Source organism: Eupeodes corollae, chromosome 3 (genome assembly GCF_945859685.1).
Source record: "Eupeodes corollae chromosome 3, idEupCoro1.1, whole genome shotgun sequence".
Lineage (NCBI taxonomy): Eukaryota > Metazoa > Arthropoda > Insecta > Diptera > Syrphidae > Eupeodes > Eupeodes corollae.
In genome coordinates, this window is record NC_079149.1 from 68,349,794 (window position 1) to 68,365,641 (window position 15,848).

Sequence of the window (15,848 nt, forward strand, 5' to 3'; positions counted from 1 at the left end):
CGAGGTAAAGAATGGCGCAAGGTAAATACCGAGCTAAAGAAAGAAACATTTTTACGAACCGTAAACAATGGATCGAATGATGTATTTATAAAATACTTATAGTTTGAAAGCTAAAAGGAGATAGAAGATTGAAGATTTTTACTATCGGGATCGGGAAAAAGATTAAAACGATACGAATTCAATTTGAACAGCATCCAAAAGAAATGATTTTTTTTTTTAAGTTAGAACTTTCATTGTCGATAAAATGCAAAAAAGCAATACAAAATAAATTGACTTCAGATAAACAGATTCTAAAAAATGATTTGATAATCTGTATTTGTTTCAATTCTCGAAAATGACGTTTGGAATGAGTGCATTCAGCAGTTAAGAAAATAACTAATAAGTTAGATTAATTTAAGAAAGCAATCTTTATTTGAAAACGTAATTTGGAAAATCCCAAATTGCATTTAGAATAATCAAATAAAGTCGTATTTTTTTTAAGTAAACAAAACATTGATTTTTTTGTCAACTGGTGTACAGTTTGATAACTTATATTTTTAAACTAATGCACAAGCACAAAAATACGTCCAGCACAACAATGTTAAAAAATATCAAAGCAGTGATCTTAATTCAATCTGATATTACCAACGAAAAGCCCAATAATTCTTATCAATCTAGTAAAATTAGTGTCTCACTCAAACTTGCCGCTCTAGGCGGCTGTTAATATATGAGTTTTGCAGCAAAATAGGTTTTGTTTATTTTTATGATCTTTCACCTTTATTATTATGTACTTGTACATATATTATATTGAAAACTGAAAGAGATTACAATTGAGTATTATGTAGATCACTTACTTTTGCCATCATTGAATACTTTAAAAGAATTTTAAGAAGTTTTTTTTTCAGTTGAAATCATTGGGTTTTCCCTCAAAGCAATATTTATGTATAAATGCATGCAGTTTAATCATGGAGAATTCAGTTCTCAGTCGACACTCGACACTCGACAGTCATCGCTGACAATGATTACAAGCTACATCGCCGGATTGATAATTTGTTTGGCTTGGGCTACTGCTTCTGCAGTCGAAGTCACTACGAGTCTCGGTGCTATACGCGGAAGTATATTAAAATCACGTTTGGGAAAAGACTTTTATTCTTTTCGGGGGATTCGATATGCCAATTCGCCAGTGAACGAATTTCGATTTAAACAAGCTCAACCTGTCAGCCCGTGGAAGCCAAAAGTATTCGATGCCACAGAAGATGGACCAATGTGTCCACAAATACCATTCAACTCGACGGATTATTCGGAAGATTGTTTGCGTCTAAATGTGTACTCAAGGAATTTGGACGAAAAAGCGCTCAAACCAGTAATTATCTATCTTCACCCGGGTGGCTTTTATGCCGTTTCTGGGCAGAGCAAATATTTTTCCGGGCCACAACTGATAATGGATCGTGATGATATAGTTTTTGTTACAATTAACTTTCGGTTAGGAACTCTGGGCTTTCTTGCTTTAGGGACTTCGGATGCACCTGGTAATGCTGGACTTAAGGATCAAGTTCTGGCATTTAAATGGGTAAGAGATCACATACGCAAATTCGGAGGTGATCCAAATTCCGTGACACTCGTCGGCTACAGTGCTGGGAGCTTTAGTATAGGCTTGCATATGGCCTCACCAATGTCTAAGGGATTATTCCATAGAGGGATAACAATGAGTGCATCGCCGGTTTCGCAGTACAGATATCCAAACGAACAAGTGGATTTGGCCAAAAGACAAGCAGAATTGGTTAATTGTCCAACAAGTAATATTAATGCTATGGTGCAGTGTTTAAGAAAAGTAAGTAATTTAAAGTTATTTTAAGGCTCGTGAACTTTAGTTTTTGGAAATAATTCCACAAATGTCAATTAGAAACGGAACTGATAAAAAAGGTATTCTTAACAGTTTATACTCTTTTTAAAGAAATTTTTCAAAACACTGGCATGTCCTGAATTTAAATCTTGCCTTTTAATTTGTCTGTCACATCAAGTTTTTTTAAAATACATCCTTATAAAAATGGTAAAAACAACCTAAAACGCGTTTTAAGACTAAGATAAAACAAAACATATAGCTTAACAGAAAATTGTATAACAATTCTCCGTCTTTGTCCTCTAGATACAGTTTAAATCATTTTAGTTATATACATATATGTATGTAAGTCTTTATTTAACTCTATGCATATGAAGCCCAAACCATTTTTTTAAGTGCTTATTTTGAATCTAAACTTTGATGTTAACTATCTACTCAAGTTTTCAAAATACCCGTTCTTAAAAAACGTGTTTAATTGAAAATCGAAAAATACATAGTTATAATAGCAAAGATTTGTCTATCATAGAAGAAAACTTAGAAATAATCGCTAGGTTAGTTTTCGTATGACATCAAGTTTTTTGAACTTCAAATAGTTGTTCATACGACATACGCCATGATTTAAAACCCATATAGTTTTTAGGGGTATATGTTTTTGAATTTTTTAAAGAAGTTTTTTTAAGGGAGTTAATCCAAAAGGAATATATTTCCAGTTGGATTATTCCATTATATTTATTGAAATTTGATTAAGCTCTGATTTGGTAAAAATGATTACAGGAAAACATTTGTGTTTTAAATATTAAAAGTGTTTATACATAGATAGATATACATATAAAATTTTATTTTTAAAAAGATTTTACAAAAAATGAGTATTACTGGTTAAAAATTAGTTTTGACAATAACTTTAAGTTAAAAAGGAAATTTAAACATTTATTAACCTTAGTAAGTAATATAAGTTTGAGTAGCAGTAGCCATTAAGAATGTTGAGAATGAGCAAGCATGCTGCTGCCATGAAATTTTCTTCTGTACGTTTTGAATACTGGGCAGGTTCCAATAAAGTTCATGGTATTTTTCGATTCATCCATATTACATAATGTACATATTCCAACTGTATCTCCTTGGAAGGATCTTAGATTGATATGAAGGAGCCCGCAGCGAGCTTTAAAAATTATGGAAATCATATTTCGTGAATTGGAATCATCAAAGTAGTTCGGTATGCCAGAGGGTGAAATTTTTAGATGCTCCCAATCTTTTTGTTAGATGCTCATTCCAAAACATGTTGTAATTAAACACTACGCCAAGATATTTGTATTGATTAGACACCTTTCTTCCACCATTGCGAAATTTTACTATTTCCGACTTATCAAGATTTATTTCAAGATTCCATTTAATGCAGTTAGTCTTAAAACCCTCAATTAGCTGTTGTAAATTGAAAGGATTATCTGACAACAGTACAGTACCTTCCGCAAATAAGAGGACGTTAATTTGAAGATCGTCTAAAACAATACTGATTGGAAGTTCCAACCATCTTAGTCGTTGGACTTTTACCCTTCTGACTAAGTCTACGTCGCTGTACAGCCCGTACACTCAATTGCTTTATTAGTCTAAAGAAACAGCGGTTAGCAAGGGCTATTCTGCGTTTGATCTCAGCGCTGGTGTTGTAGTTGACTTTGGGCTTTAGACGTTCAAATATTACGGCAAAGAAGATTTTATCGGCGATGTTAAGTAGACTGATTCCTCCATAGGTGCTGCAGTTTAGAGGGTCTCCTTTTTTCAGGATCGGGCAAACAATACTGAGGTTCCATTCATCGGGCATGCTTTCTTCCGACCATATCTTACAGATAAGTTGGTGCATGCTCCTAACCAACTTATCTCCAGCTGCTTTAAAGAGCTCGGCATTCAAGCCATCCACTCCAGCGGCTTTATTAGACTTCAGCTTAGATAGGGCAATCTTTACTTCGTCTAAGTCGGGAGTGAGGGGATTGTTGGGTTTCGTCGTCTATGTTGAATGGATCATCCTGCCTAAGAGCAGGATTCGGTTCGTCGTCGCAGTTATACAGTCCGCAGAAGTCGTCCTTCCATATCCTCAGCGTTGACTGCGGTTCCACTATGTCATTTCCACTTTCGTCTTCTGTGAATTTCGTTTCACCTGTTTATAAAACTTTTAAACTTCATTCCTGCTTTTAAACCTCTCAACATCTTCGACCGCACGCTTCTCATGCCCTCTCTTTTTCCTTCTGAGAAGTCGGTGTTCCTCTCGCCTCTTCTGCTCATAGAGATCATGAGCAGCTCTCGTCCTTTTATGAAGCGCCGCTTTGAGTGCTTGCTATTTGGCTGCATTTGCCTGCCGACATTCCTCATCAAACCAGGGGTTCCTTGTTGGTGGCTGCTTGAAACCCAGCACATCAGAGGTAGTTTCTCTGATTGCATATTGGCAATGTTGCCACTGGTTTTCCATACATTGTATTGGCGGCAGAGAACTTTGAGAGAGGTTACTTGTAACTCGGTCGGAAAAGGATTTGGCGATCTCTGGCGATTGTAGCCGTTCGACGTTGTACCTTCTCTCAGCACCTCCCTATTTTGCCTTGGGTCTGGAAACCCGAAGTGCTACCTTGGTTACAACGAGGTAGTGGTCCGAGTCGATGTTAGCTCCTCGGAAAGTTTGGACATCCATTATCGCAATATGGTCAATCTGGTTGGCGGTAGATTGATCTGGAGAAGTCCAAGTTCTTTTGTGGATGTTGAAGTGTGGAAAACGCGTACTGGCTACCATGACGTTTCGCCCCGCAGCAAAATCTATGAGCCTGAATCCGTTGTCGGAAGTGTTGTCGTGCAGGCTGTTCTTCCCGATTGTTCCACCAAAGATGTCTTCCCTTCCTAGCTTGGTATTAAAGTCGCCCAGGACTATTTTAATATCGGTGCTAGGACATTGCTCATAGAGCTCGAAGAACATATATTTGGTGTTGTCATCTTTCTCTTCTGTGGGGGCGTGCGCGCATATCAGGCTAATGTTGCCGAATTTAGCCTTGATGCGTATGCTCATGAGGCGCTCATTGATGCACCTATAGCTCAAGACTTCTTCCCTAAGTCTGGCTCCAATGACAAAGCCGCATTCAAATAATCGCTGTTGGTTTTCGTGGTAGCAGTCACCATAGTAAACATCGCAGTTTTTCATCCTCTTTTTGCCCGACCCATCCCATCGTATTTCCTGGATGTCGGTGATGTCTGCTTTATAGCAGTCAAGGGCCTCCAAAAGGATTAGTAGTATTGGAGAAAAGTATCCAATGGTTTTTCTAGATGTCAATGCCATAAACCAAAGAGTAGTACAAATCAGAACTGCGATATTATTCACTCGTTCCTCTATTTTCGTTCTTGATTGAACCAACTTTACTTTCACTTCCTGAAGCACTACGTTCTGTAGCAAAAGTTAAAGAAATTCAAGAAACCGACATTATTGGTGCACCATATCATATTTTTAATTCTCAAATATTCATCCTAAGACTGCCTTAAGCTTGCGTCTTGTTTTGACATTTCAAAAACAACTCTCTTATGAATACACATTTCATTTGACATTTGACGAACAGCTGATTCAATCAATTACACTCAATTTATTATTTCATATGTTTAAAAAATCACTATATTATGTTAAAATTTCAGACACCAGCTGAAGAATTTGTTCGAACCCATTACGATATGTTTGACTTTGGTTGGAGTCCAGTTTTGAATTGGATGCCAGTTATTGAAAAGGAATTCGGACAAGATAGATTTATAATTGAAGAACCACTAGATTCTTTTCAGCACGGAAGAATTCAGAGAATCCCCTTGATCGTCGGAATGACCAAAGACGAATTTGTTGGGATTGGACACGGTGAATTTAAAATCAACAAATATTTCTGATATTTATAATTTACGTTATTTTTGCAGATGTTATGAAGAATGAGTCTATGCTTCAGCAAATGAACAATGAGTGGGATAGATTAGCACCGATATGTTTCCTTTATGAACGGAATACCCCAAGATCAAGAGAAATTAGTGCTGTTTTGAAAAAGGAATACTTGGACAATAAGCCGCTTAAGAGTGGAGAATCGTTCGAACCATTGGGAAAGGTTTGAAACATAAAACGATTTAATGAATACACTTACAAACCTATTTTTTTGTTTTTTTTTAAGCTTTTTAGCGATGGTCTCATCGCGTTCGCGGTTCATAGATTTGCCCATCTGGCAGCTCGATACGTTCCAGTGCATTATTATAAATTTGCGTATAAAGGTCGCTATAGTCATTTCAATTATCCTGCAGATGAGCAAAAACCATATGGTGAGTGAGCTGCGAGGTTTATATTATCAACTGAAATTCATAACTTTCACATTTTGTTTTTTAAATTTTAGGAACTGCTCACCATGACGATTTGATTTACTTACTGCATATTCCAGTTTTGGCACCTTTATTTAAAAAGACTGATCCCGAAGATACTACAATCGAACGTTTAACTCGAATGTGGACACAGTTTGCTAAAACTGGGTATGCTGACGCCCTTAAAGAAATTCTGAGGGAATCGAATGTTAATAATTCATTTTTATTTTCAGCGATCCAAACAACCCAAATGATGAATATCTTAAAAATCTGAATTGGACACAGTTTAGTTTGAAAAAAGAAAATTATTTAGAGATTGGAAACGAGCTGGTTATGAAAGAAGGCCTCTTCTTAGAACGTTTTAGAATTTGGAAAAAATTATTTCCTCTTAAGTGGGATGATAAACCATGCAAGCGTGGTCGTAATCAAAGCCCGGACTATCCAGAGCCGATAGAATAATAAAAATGTATAAAAGTATCAATTTAAAACATTAAACAAAAATGTACTCTTAAATAAAGATAAATCTTAATTCAATTCACATTTTCCACCCCAATCAACTCGACCTTCGATCAAATTAATGTCCATTTTTATTTAATGAGACCATTTATTGCCACCCAAATATCTGAATGCCACAAAAAAAAATATCGATAAACAGATCTATAAGACAACGCAACATCATCATCGTCATCAGATACTGATTTATTGACAATTCCAACTCACGAACACCCATAACGAAATGCTCTTCCATCCGCTAGTCTACTTGCTGATGTCTTCAACTAAAATAACAATCAAATTTGATTCGTTTTAAATTAAATTACAATCAAATCCAATAAATAAAATCGAAGCCATTCAGATGACAAGTGCAATTGAATTATTTACTTCGTTGATTTAAATCGCAGTAAGGGTTCATAAATATTCAACTTTTTGGATTGCAACGACCGTGGCCGCCCGCCCTGCTCTTAGCATATGCCTTTTCTAGGTTTGTAACTCCGTTTGGGGTATATGATGCTCTGCTCGTGCTGACTTAAAACAAAGTAAACTAAGACAGCAACAAGGCATTAGCATCATCTTCGGCACTAGAAAACAATGCGAATTGCTCCTTTTGAACATGATATAACTCAACGCTATGTCCATTATAATGGAGAGAACGTTGCTACCCATAAGAAGACCAAGACCAAGGCATCAAAAAAGCTGCACCACAGCACTAACAAGAAGACTTTGATGGTCGCAGCGGCTATGGCGTTGAAGCAGTGATCATACGGAGTAGGGAAGGGAATGAAATTCTTTTGAAAATCAACTGAAAAAACGGTCTACTAGACCAAAAAGAAAGAGCGAACTCTTTTCGAGCACGTAATGCACACGGATGATCCCCAATTCTGATCATGCATGGATCGCGATTAGATATTCAACCAGAAATAATTTGAAAATGATGACAGTCAAAGATACCAAGACGTTGTCGACGAACGACGACGACGCGACGTCGCTCTTCGTAGTCTCATATGGTAGGTAAAACTATAGCTTCGACAACTAGCTACGACGACATACTAAACCCAAATCTAAAGCTAAACCCATACCCAAACCCAACAACGAGGAAACCATATAAGTGGAAAGGTGGTATCGCGCATCACAAGATTGTTTCTATCTTCGATGTGCCGGTAGGCTATATAGACAAGCTGGCCAGCTTGTAATGCATTTTCCTGGCTTGGCCAGGCCTTAACTGTGGTGGCTTTAGCATCGTCAGCTGGAGTGGGACACATTTATTAAACGTGAACAATACCGAAACTATGGTAGACACAACATTGTTTTAGTCATCCAAGCTCTTGGTCGTTGTCGTCGGCGTCATCGTCGTCGTCACCGTCATCTCGTCGGTCGTAGGTTTTCGTTCGTTCACATTTCGTTCTTCCTTCCTAGTCACAAAGTCATAGTTTTGGTTTGCAGCTCGTTCTCCTAACTGCTGTGTTGTTCCAAGTTTCATCGCCATCGCCAGTGATTGTTGTCGTAAATAAAGAGCATCACGTCTTGAATAAAACTCGAACTAGATAGATATTTCTTACTTTACTTACAGCAGCCCTTGTTTTTACTTTTTTCGCGCATATAACGGTCGATTGTGGGCCAGAACCAGCAGGAAAGTAGTAGTTAAGTGGATAACAACTACGGTAGTTAGTGAAGAGTTGAATTTTGATTTAGGTTCGGTGTATAAAAAGATAAGTCGCTCTCTGTGATTCGACTTGAAATTGATTTTGGAAACGATTGATCAACTTAGTTTGCATTGGGAAGATCCCTATTAGATTTGGCACTAATGAGAAAAGAGATGAGTATAGCATTTTCTTGCAATATTGTTTTTGAAAAAACAACAATTTATAATAAAACTAAGACATGAATCAATTTTCTTAACTTCATAATTTATTGCTATTCAAAATTAGAATGGAAGCATGAAATTTGTTAGCTGTGCAAAAATAGCGTGTTAAGTATGATAGAGAAATTTATAAAACCATTACGATACCAAGTTCAAGCTACTGCTTTAACCAGAAAGGAGTTGTACAACATTTTGAAAAATTGTAATTTTTAACAACAAAATGTACAAAAGATTTCTAACACATTTCAGAGCCATAAAAGAAATCTTAAAAAATCTGGAATCTTTAGAAAAGAACATGAAAGCAGTCAAAGAGCTGACCGAAAAAATATAGTATTTCTATTACTCAAAAGTAAAATGGTGAAAATGGAAAACAAAAAATTGAAACGAACTTCTTTTTATTAATTTAAATCTTATGTTTGGTTTATATTTTTGAACAATTTAAACATTAACAAATTAAAAACAAAATTATAGTTGCATATTTTTAAAATATGGTAAGTCAAACTGTAAATTCAAAGCAACTCTTTTGTAGTGTAGCTTAATACTTTTATAATTGTTTACAATGTCTTAAAAATTTGCAGAAATATGTTTTTTTTATTTTATCAAAATCTTAAAGCTAGACAAAAATTCTTAAAAAACTATCGTACATTTTTTTATTTTTTTTGGTGTCAATCCTTAAACCTATGTTAACCGTCTAAGACCAAACGCCTTAAACAACTTTAAATGAAATTCTCAATTTGAAGCCACCAAAACTGGTTCTTCGCTTCACCCTATCTGTTTGGTCCCTATCGGAAACAGTATTACTGAACTGAAGGGACTTGGGTCCATCCAGTGCGAGGACGTCTCCACTGTAAAGGAGTCGCCTATCTACAGTTTTACGGCTGACGTGGTAGATGAGCGGAACCGCCTCCTTATATTGTATCAGCCCTCGATTGTCTAAATAGAGAAAAGCTGCGGACGGAATGTTGCCACTTAAACGTGCACTTTCATAGTACTTATTGTTGGGTTAGTAGCCCCAAAAATTAAGCTCCCGCAATTTAACCCCTACCAAGCTTCAGCAAGAAATTATCTATTCCGTTTATGTTGGCTTTGTTGTATAGAACCTGGTTGGAATAGTAATGTTTGTACTCCGACTCTGGTGTTCTGTTTGGTCCAAGGCAACGTCGCAAACATTGTCTCTCAAACACCCGAATCATCACCCATAGGCAATCATCGCCCGGATCTGTCTGTAGAAATACAAGTACTGATCCAACCAGATGCCAAGGTACTTTAATTCGCCAGTGGCTGTCGATTTGGTCCAACAATTACTAGATTTTCCAGTTCTTTCTCGTATCCCTTGAGGCTCCATACAGCAAAGTCCTGAACAGAATAGTTTCGAATTTCTGAAAGTTGATTTTCAACTTTCAGTCATTGCAATATTGCTGAATCTGTAAAAGTCACCCTGCAAAAGTGTCTTAATAACCTTCATTTTTGGAGCTGTTCTGTACGCAATTAGGTCGTCGGCGTATGCTATTGCCTCGGTCAGACTTGCTATTAGATCATTGGTGTAAATGCTGCAAAAGAGCGGCGAGTTAACCGCTCCCTGTTGAAGACTTTTTTTAATATTAAAGATTTTGGTAGATGTTACATTGTCAATTTTGACAATAAACCGTCTACCATTAAGCATGTCATAAAGCATATACAACAGTGGTTTACTTATGCCAAGTCTGTTTAACTTTAGATACAAACCCTCTTACCATTCTGTGTCGAAGGCCTTCTCCAAGTCAACCAGACTATAGCACCCGTAGTTTTTTAGATTTCTTCCACTGGATATCAGAAACAAGCTTGGACGCAGCATGAATAGTGTCATGTCCCGCCTTACAGCCAAACTGATTATCCGCAATTATTTTGTTGTTCTTAGCCCACTAGGACAGAGCTCTATTTATAACCTTCTTGAATACCTTACTGATACTCGGCAAAAGACTTATAGACTGGAGATTCGCCAGTACACTTGCTGTATAGCCACCCCTACCGCCTCTGCTTTCTCATGCGGATCTTCGACAACAAAGAAGTCATCGTCCAAAACGGTGCCTCCTGGATCTATTCCTGCTGTCAGAAGAACGTCTCTGTTTTCTGTCGTCCTCTGAAGCTTAAGACAAGGAAGGTCGTTCTGATCATTCCTCCTAAAGATCTTGTTAATTTGCGCGAAACATACTCGGGTCACTAGCAACGGTACAAACGTTTAGGCATTGTCAGAAGAAAACTTTTGTGTCTGTGCAGTGCATTTGTAGTCACGTTACGGTACAAGTTCGTATTGTCTCGTTCCTTGTATTTCGGTATAGTTCTTTCCATGGTTCGTTGGATTGTCTCGTCCATTTGTTGTTAATATTTGTCAATCTCGGTATTTGTTAAATTCCTGTCGATTGGTGGGGATATGTTTCTAGATCGCAGTAAGTCTTACTATAATTGTCGTAAGCAATAAGACACATAGCTATATTTTTTTTTTTTTTCATAAAAATGGATTTCAGAACGAAAACAATAACATGCAATTAAACATTCTTTTAGCACAGAGAAAAACCTATCAATGTTGTTAATAGTCATTAAATCATGAAGCCAAGCTTATGGCCAAAAGAACGTGATAATCGTGACAATGGTATCAATTAAAAGTTATAGAAAATATTATTTACTCCCAGTATTCATTTTGCCTGTTTTATGTTAAAAAAAATCGACTTCTTACTGCCTCCGCCCATAAGCATCAATATATTTTTTAATAAGTCAAAATACATGACCATACGTTTAAAAAAAAGGCATAAAAAGTCGGTTTAACTTTGGCCAATATGGAAGTAAGCTCATACATGTATGAACGTAAGGGTATTTATTGTTAAAAGGACAGGCGATACGTTCTCTAATATCAGATGTGTGTATCTACAAGGAAACCTATGAAAATAACCAACCATTTAATCCTCAATCTTCAGTGTGCCCCCTTTATAAATTTGACATTAATAACTCGACCTATTCTTCATCGCGTTTCTTTGGCTAAATAAGGTGCAGTCAGCTTCTCCCGCTTCAATTTTATAGATACGTATGTAGGTATGGTATTGAAAAGGGTATAATAAAAATATAGAAGTTACACAATAAAGAAGAATGTGTATAGAAGAATAGATGCAGCTAAGAGAGGAAATAAAAAAAACGTGTGCAATTGTGCATCTATTTAATAAAAAAAATAACATGTCGAAAAGAATCTTTTCATCATTTGCTAAATATGCTTACAATACTCGTTGTCAACAATCTTAAGCGGATAAAAGCATAGGATATGAATACCAAACTTCTTGAAAATAAAAACCAAGGAAATAATAAAACACGTAAATCGAATATATCTACTGTCATGCTTAATAGCTTTTAAAAGGACAGCGATCGATAAAACGATTATGATCAAAATCCATCGATTTTTGAAATATCAGAGCTCTTGGGTTTGTAAATGAATTCATAGTGTTTTGTATGTTGAACATTGCTCAACGATCAAAGCCATTACCCGTGTTTTGTTGGAAAATCTATAAATAGTATTGTAGTATTTTACACGAATAACAAAAACAATATCCGTAGATTTATACTACCGATAAAAGTTAAAGTAGAATCTTACTTCGGATTAGTTTTTGACATTTATACGAGTCTCAAATGGATCTTATATGTATTCTATCTAAAATGTTGGTACGATTGATATTGCATTTGTATCTCGATGGCTGTGTTCGTTGATTAGTTGTGCATTTGGAATCATGTGTTTTCCATTGGGGAACAAATCAATCTGTTACTATTGATATTATTTAGTTTTGTTAATGAAAATGGATTAACTAGGCTTATTTTGCAAGACAGAGCAATAAAAAAGATAATTAAGTTTTGCTATGTTTCCACCAAAGGTTTATCTCAGTTTAGATTAAATAAATAAATAAAATTAAAACTCCAATCCCGACCGGAATCGAGTCGAATCAAGATCATTTCAACTCGATTCAGGTATATAAAGAATTGAGGCGATCTTCAAGCTCGATTCAACACCACATGTTAATGTAGTAGTCTATGAACAAACCCCCTCCTTGAAGAATCTCAACTTCCAGATGTTTTTTCTTGAAAATTGTCCATTTATTAGTTTTAGTTAGTTTTTTGCTGAGTTAATTTTAACATTTGATTTTCACAAAATTTTCTTCTATTTGTTTGTGTTTTTTTAATTATTATTCTGAAAGATCTTCTTCCAGTTGTACCATTTTTTAAATACAAAAATCTGGCTACTGCCGATGCGTTTTTTTGGGAATTTTCTACTATACTATTTATAGAATGCCAAAAAACACGGGTATTGAGATTCAAGAATATGCCAAACGTGAAAACATAGAAAACTGATATCGACAGTTGAATAAAAGTCAAATCTCTATCCATAGCAGATATGGAAATCTGGCTACTCCCGATGCATTCTAAGGAACTTTTTCAATCCTAAGGATACTTGATTCAGTAAAGGGATTCCATATAATACAACAATACTTCAGAAAAGGTCTGGAAAGGAATAAATAAAGTGGTTTTAGAGTATATGGATCTTCAAAAGACGTAGAACTTCTAGATATAAACATCGCGTTAGTTCTAGAAATAACGTAGTCAATATGAAGCGGAAAACGCATTTTATAGTCAAAGATAACTCCAAGATCTTTTTGTCTTGTTAACCTTTGTATTGCATGATTATCAATTTTGTAATTGAGTTTTAATGGATCTAGTATCTTAAAAATTGTAGCAACACTCCATTTTTTAACATTGAAATATAAACCATTCATAGTACACCAGTTAACAATGCAGTCAATATTAGTTTGAATTTTACTGACATCTAATGGAAATCTTACACAGCTAAGAGACACTTCGCATAAGAAATATAATTTGGCAAATCATTAATAAAAAGGAGTGGACCAAGGTGGCTGCCTTGAGGAACACCTGAAAATAACGTAAATAACATGGAAGCCATTTTGTAAACAACCAAGACAACAATTCGTAAGTATTGGTAAATTTGTTACTGTCGATCTACCGCATAACTAAATTATACAGTTTATTTTTAACAATCGCTTCAATGGAATTAAGTGAAGTTCAGCAATAGGTCTATAATTGTCCACAGATTCCTTAGATCCAGATTTATGCAGAGGAGTAATCAGAGAATGTTTGAATGTATCTAAAAATATACCTTGTCGCAAAGACATGTTGAAAATATAACACAGCGGGGCTGCTATATTGTATTTACAAAATTTTAAAAGAAGTGGAAGATATTATCTGGTGCAGCGGAGAAACTATTGTCCAGAGATGATAAAGGTGACAACACATCATCTAAAGATAAACAAAGGCTACCATTATTTATATTAGAATTAAAATTATTAAAATCTTGATCATAAATTATTCCCAAATCAACAAAATATTATTGGAAAAATAATGTAAAATTATTACAAATATCACTTAAGTTCTCAGAAAATAACCAATTGTAAGATACACTAGATGGAATCCCAATTGATTTTCTTTTAGTATTCAATTATATTTTTTATAAGTAAATCTTTTTAAAAATCCAGAATATAAGGCCAGGTGCCAATCACTTGGAACACAATCCCTGGAATTCCGGCGAAAAGTTTAGTGAAATGCTGATTAGAGATTAACTCTGTTACAACATAAAGTGTTAATCATTTCACTTGTTACTATTTTTTTAGATAGAACACTGAAAGGAGGATATTATTTATATTTTAAAGAGAACATAATACTAGATATGGCTGTTATAAGCCTTTATCCAGGTCCATTGTTTATTTTAATGAATTGTGGTTAAGTATTGATTTCTTATGTCTTATTCGTGAAAAATTTAAATCAGAAATCTGATATTTATTTAAATGTTAACTTTTTATTGGAGTATCACATTTCTGTTAGCTGTAAAAATGCTTGAAGATGAAACAAAATAAATAAATAAATTTATATTATAAGAACTTTAGCAGGAAATAACTTACTCGATCAATTAATGGAATACATCGGCGCAAAACTTTAAACGACCTATTGCAAAGGGTTTAACAAATAATTAGTTAACAATTTGCTATATATTTAAAAATGTGACATTTCGAGAAAATAAACAAAGCAAATGCGCTTAAACAGACCTATTTATTGGAATTCAGAAATGTAGACTGGACCATTTTATCCATTGCACATTTAAGAATATGTAAGTTTACAGATGTCATATTCTGTGGTTTTAACTTTACCAACAGTTGTGAGATGTTAAAATCGTTTTAAATTAGGTAAAGAAGCTTTTAAGATAAATAAATTGTTCAAAATTTTACGAAATCGTTTTAAATTTCTCGCCAGTATTTACATTTGTTGGAAAGAGGTCATTGGTAAAAAATATACCAAAAATATATCAATCTGGCAATACTTTTTTCGGTATTGATCATTTTGACAGCTGTCATTTCTTTTATGCTCAGTTTGGTTTACGGTTTCATAATGAATGCACTTACTTCTGGATAGCGTTTTCATATCGTGCAAATGTATTACCGAAATAATGACTTTGTTCGCTCGACACGCATCGAAACAATGAATTTATTGAAAGAAAATTTTCGTGAGCGTATTATCTCTTGTCGTGGGCCTGTGATGTGGCCTCCAAGATCGTGCTTACATCGCTGGACTATTTTTTTGTTGAAATTTTTTTTTTGAAACATAATGGCAAACCGATCCTTATAAGCAAAAATCGGCAAAATATGTTATCCGTTTGTCCACAAGTATCATTTAAGACCAATACATGTTTATTATTAGGAATTCTAATTTAAAATACGTGTTAGTTTTGAGTTTGAGTTATTCTGCGTTTATTAAAAGAGTGTTAATGTATAGTTTGAAATCAGACTGTTAAAAATGTGTTTTGAATACAAATAATGTTTGGCGAAATACCATTGACGAAATATGGTGTTTCCTACCACTTTTTTCAATTATCTTAAAACTATATCTTCAGCCCGTAAAATTTTTCCCGCTGGTGGCCGCATTTAAAAGAAATCCCCATCAGCTCAATAAATATTTTACAGTATTTGTTGTTTGGCAGATCATAGCACAATGATAAACGGCTTAGCCTTCAATTTAAGTCGACAAAAAAGTCCTTTTAATAGCCCGTTTTGATTGTGTGATTATTAAATCATGGGCGCACCATCCGGCGACGACGACGACGCGAACGTGGTTGATTTATAACTTCGATGCTAAGGAGCTCTTTCTCCATAACCATTTGGTCACAATTCCTAAAAGGTATCTAGTATCGCAGCGCAGTCATCAAAATGCATACACTACAAGTACCTATCAGCTCTGACATAATTTCAT

The 15,848-nt window shown here is 35.1% G+C and overlaps 2 protein-coding genes across 2 annotated transcripts in view; one reads left to right on the top strand and one right to left on the bottom strand.

Annotated features, from left to right (window-relative positions):
• The window catches only part of LOC129952196 (protein N-terminal asparagine amidohydrolase), a 76,573-nt gene that overhangs the window by 12,646 nt on the left and 48,079 nt on the right, over positions 1-15,848 (bottom strand). The window lies entirely within an intron of this gene.
• Positions 917-6,700, top strand: LOC129952187 (carboxylic ester hydrolase-like). Its single transcript, XM_056064655.1, has 6 exons — positions 917-1,810; positions 5,474-5,684; positions 5,741-5,922; positions 5,986-6,130; positions 6,202-6,334; positions 6,400-6,700. The coding sequence occupies exons 1-6, from the start codon at positions 920-922 to the stop codon at positions 6,623-6,625; spliced, it is 1,788 nt and encodes a 595-aa protein (XP_055920630.1). The 5' UTR covers positions 917-919; the 3' UTR covers positions 6,626-6,700.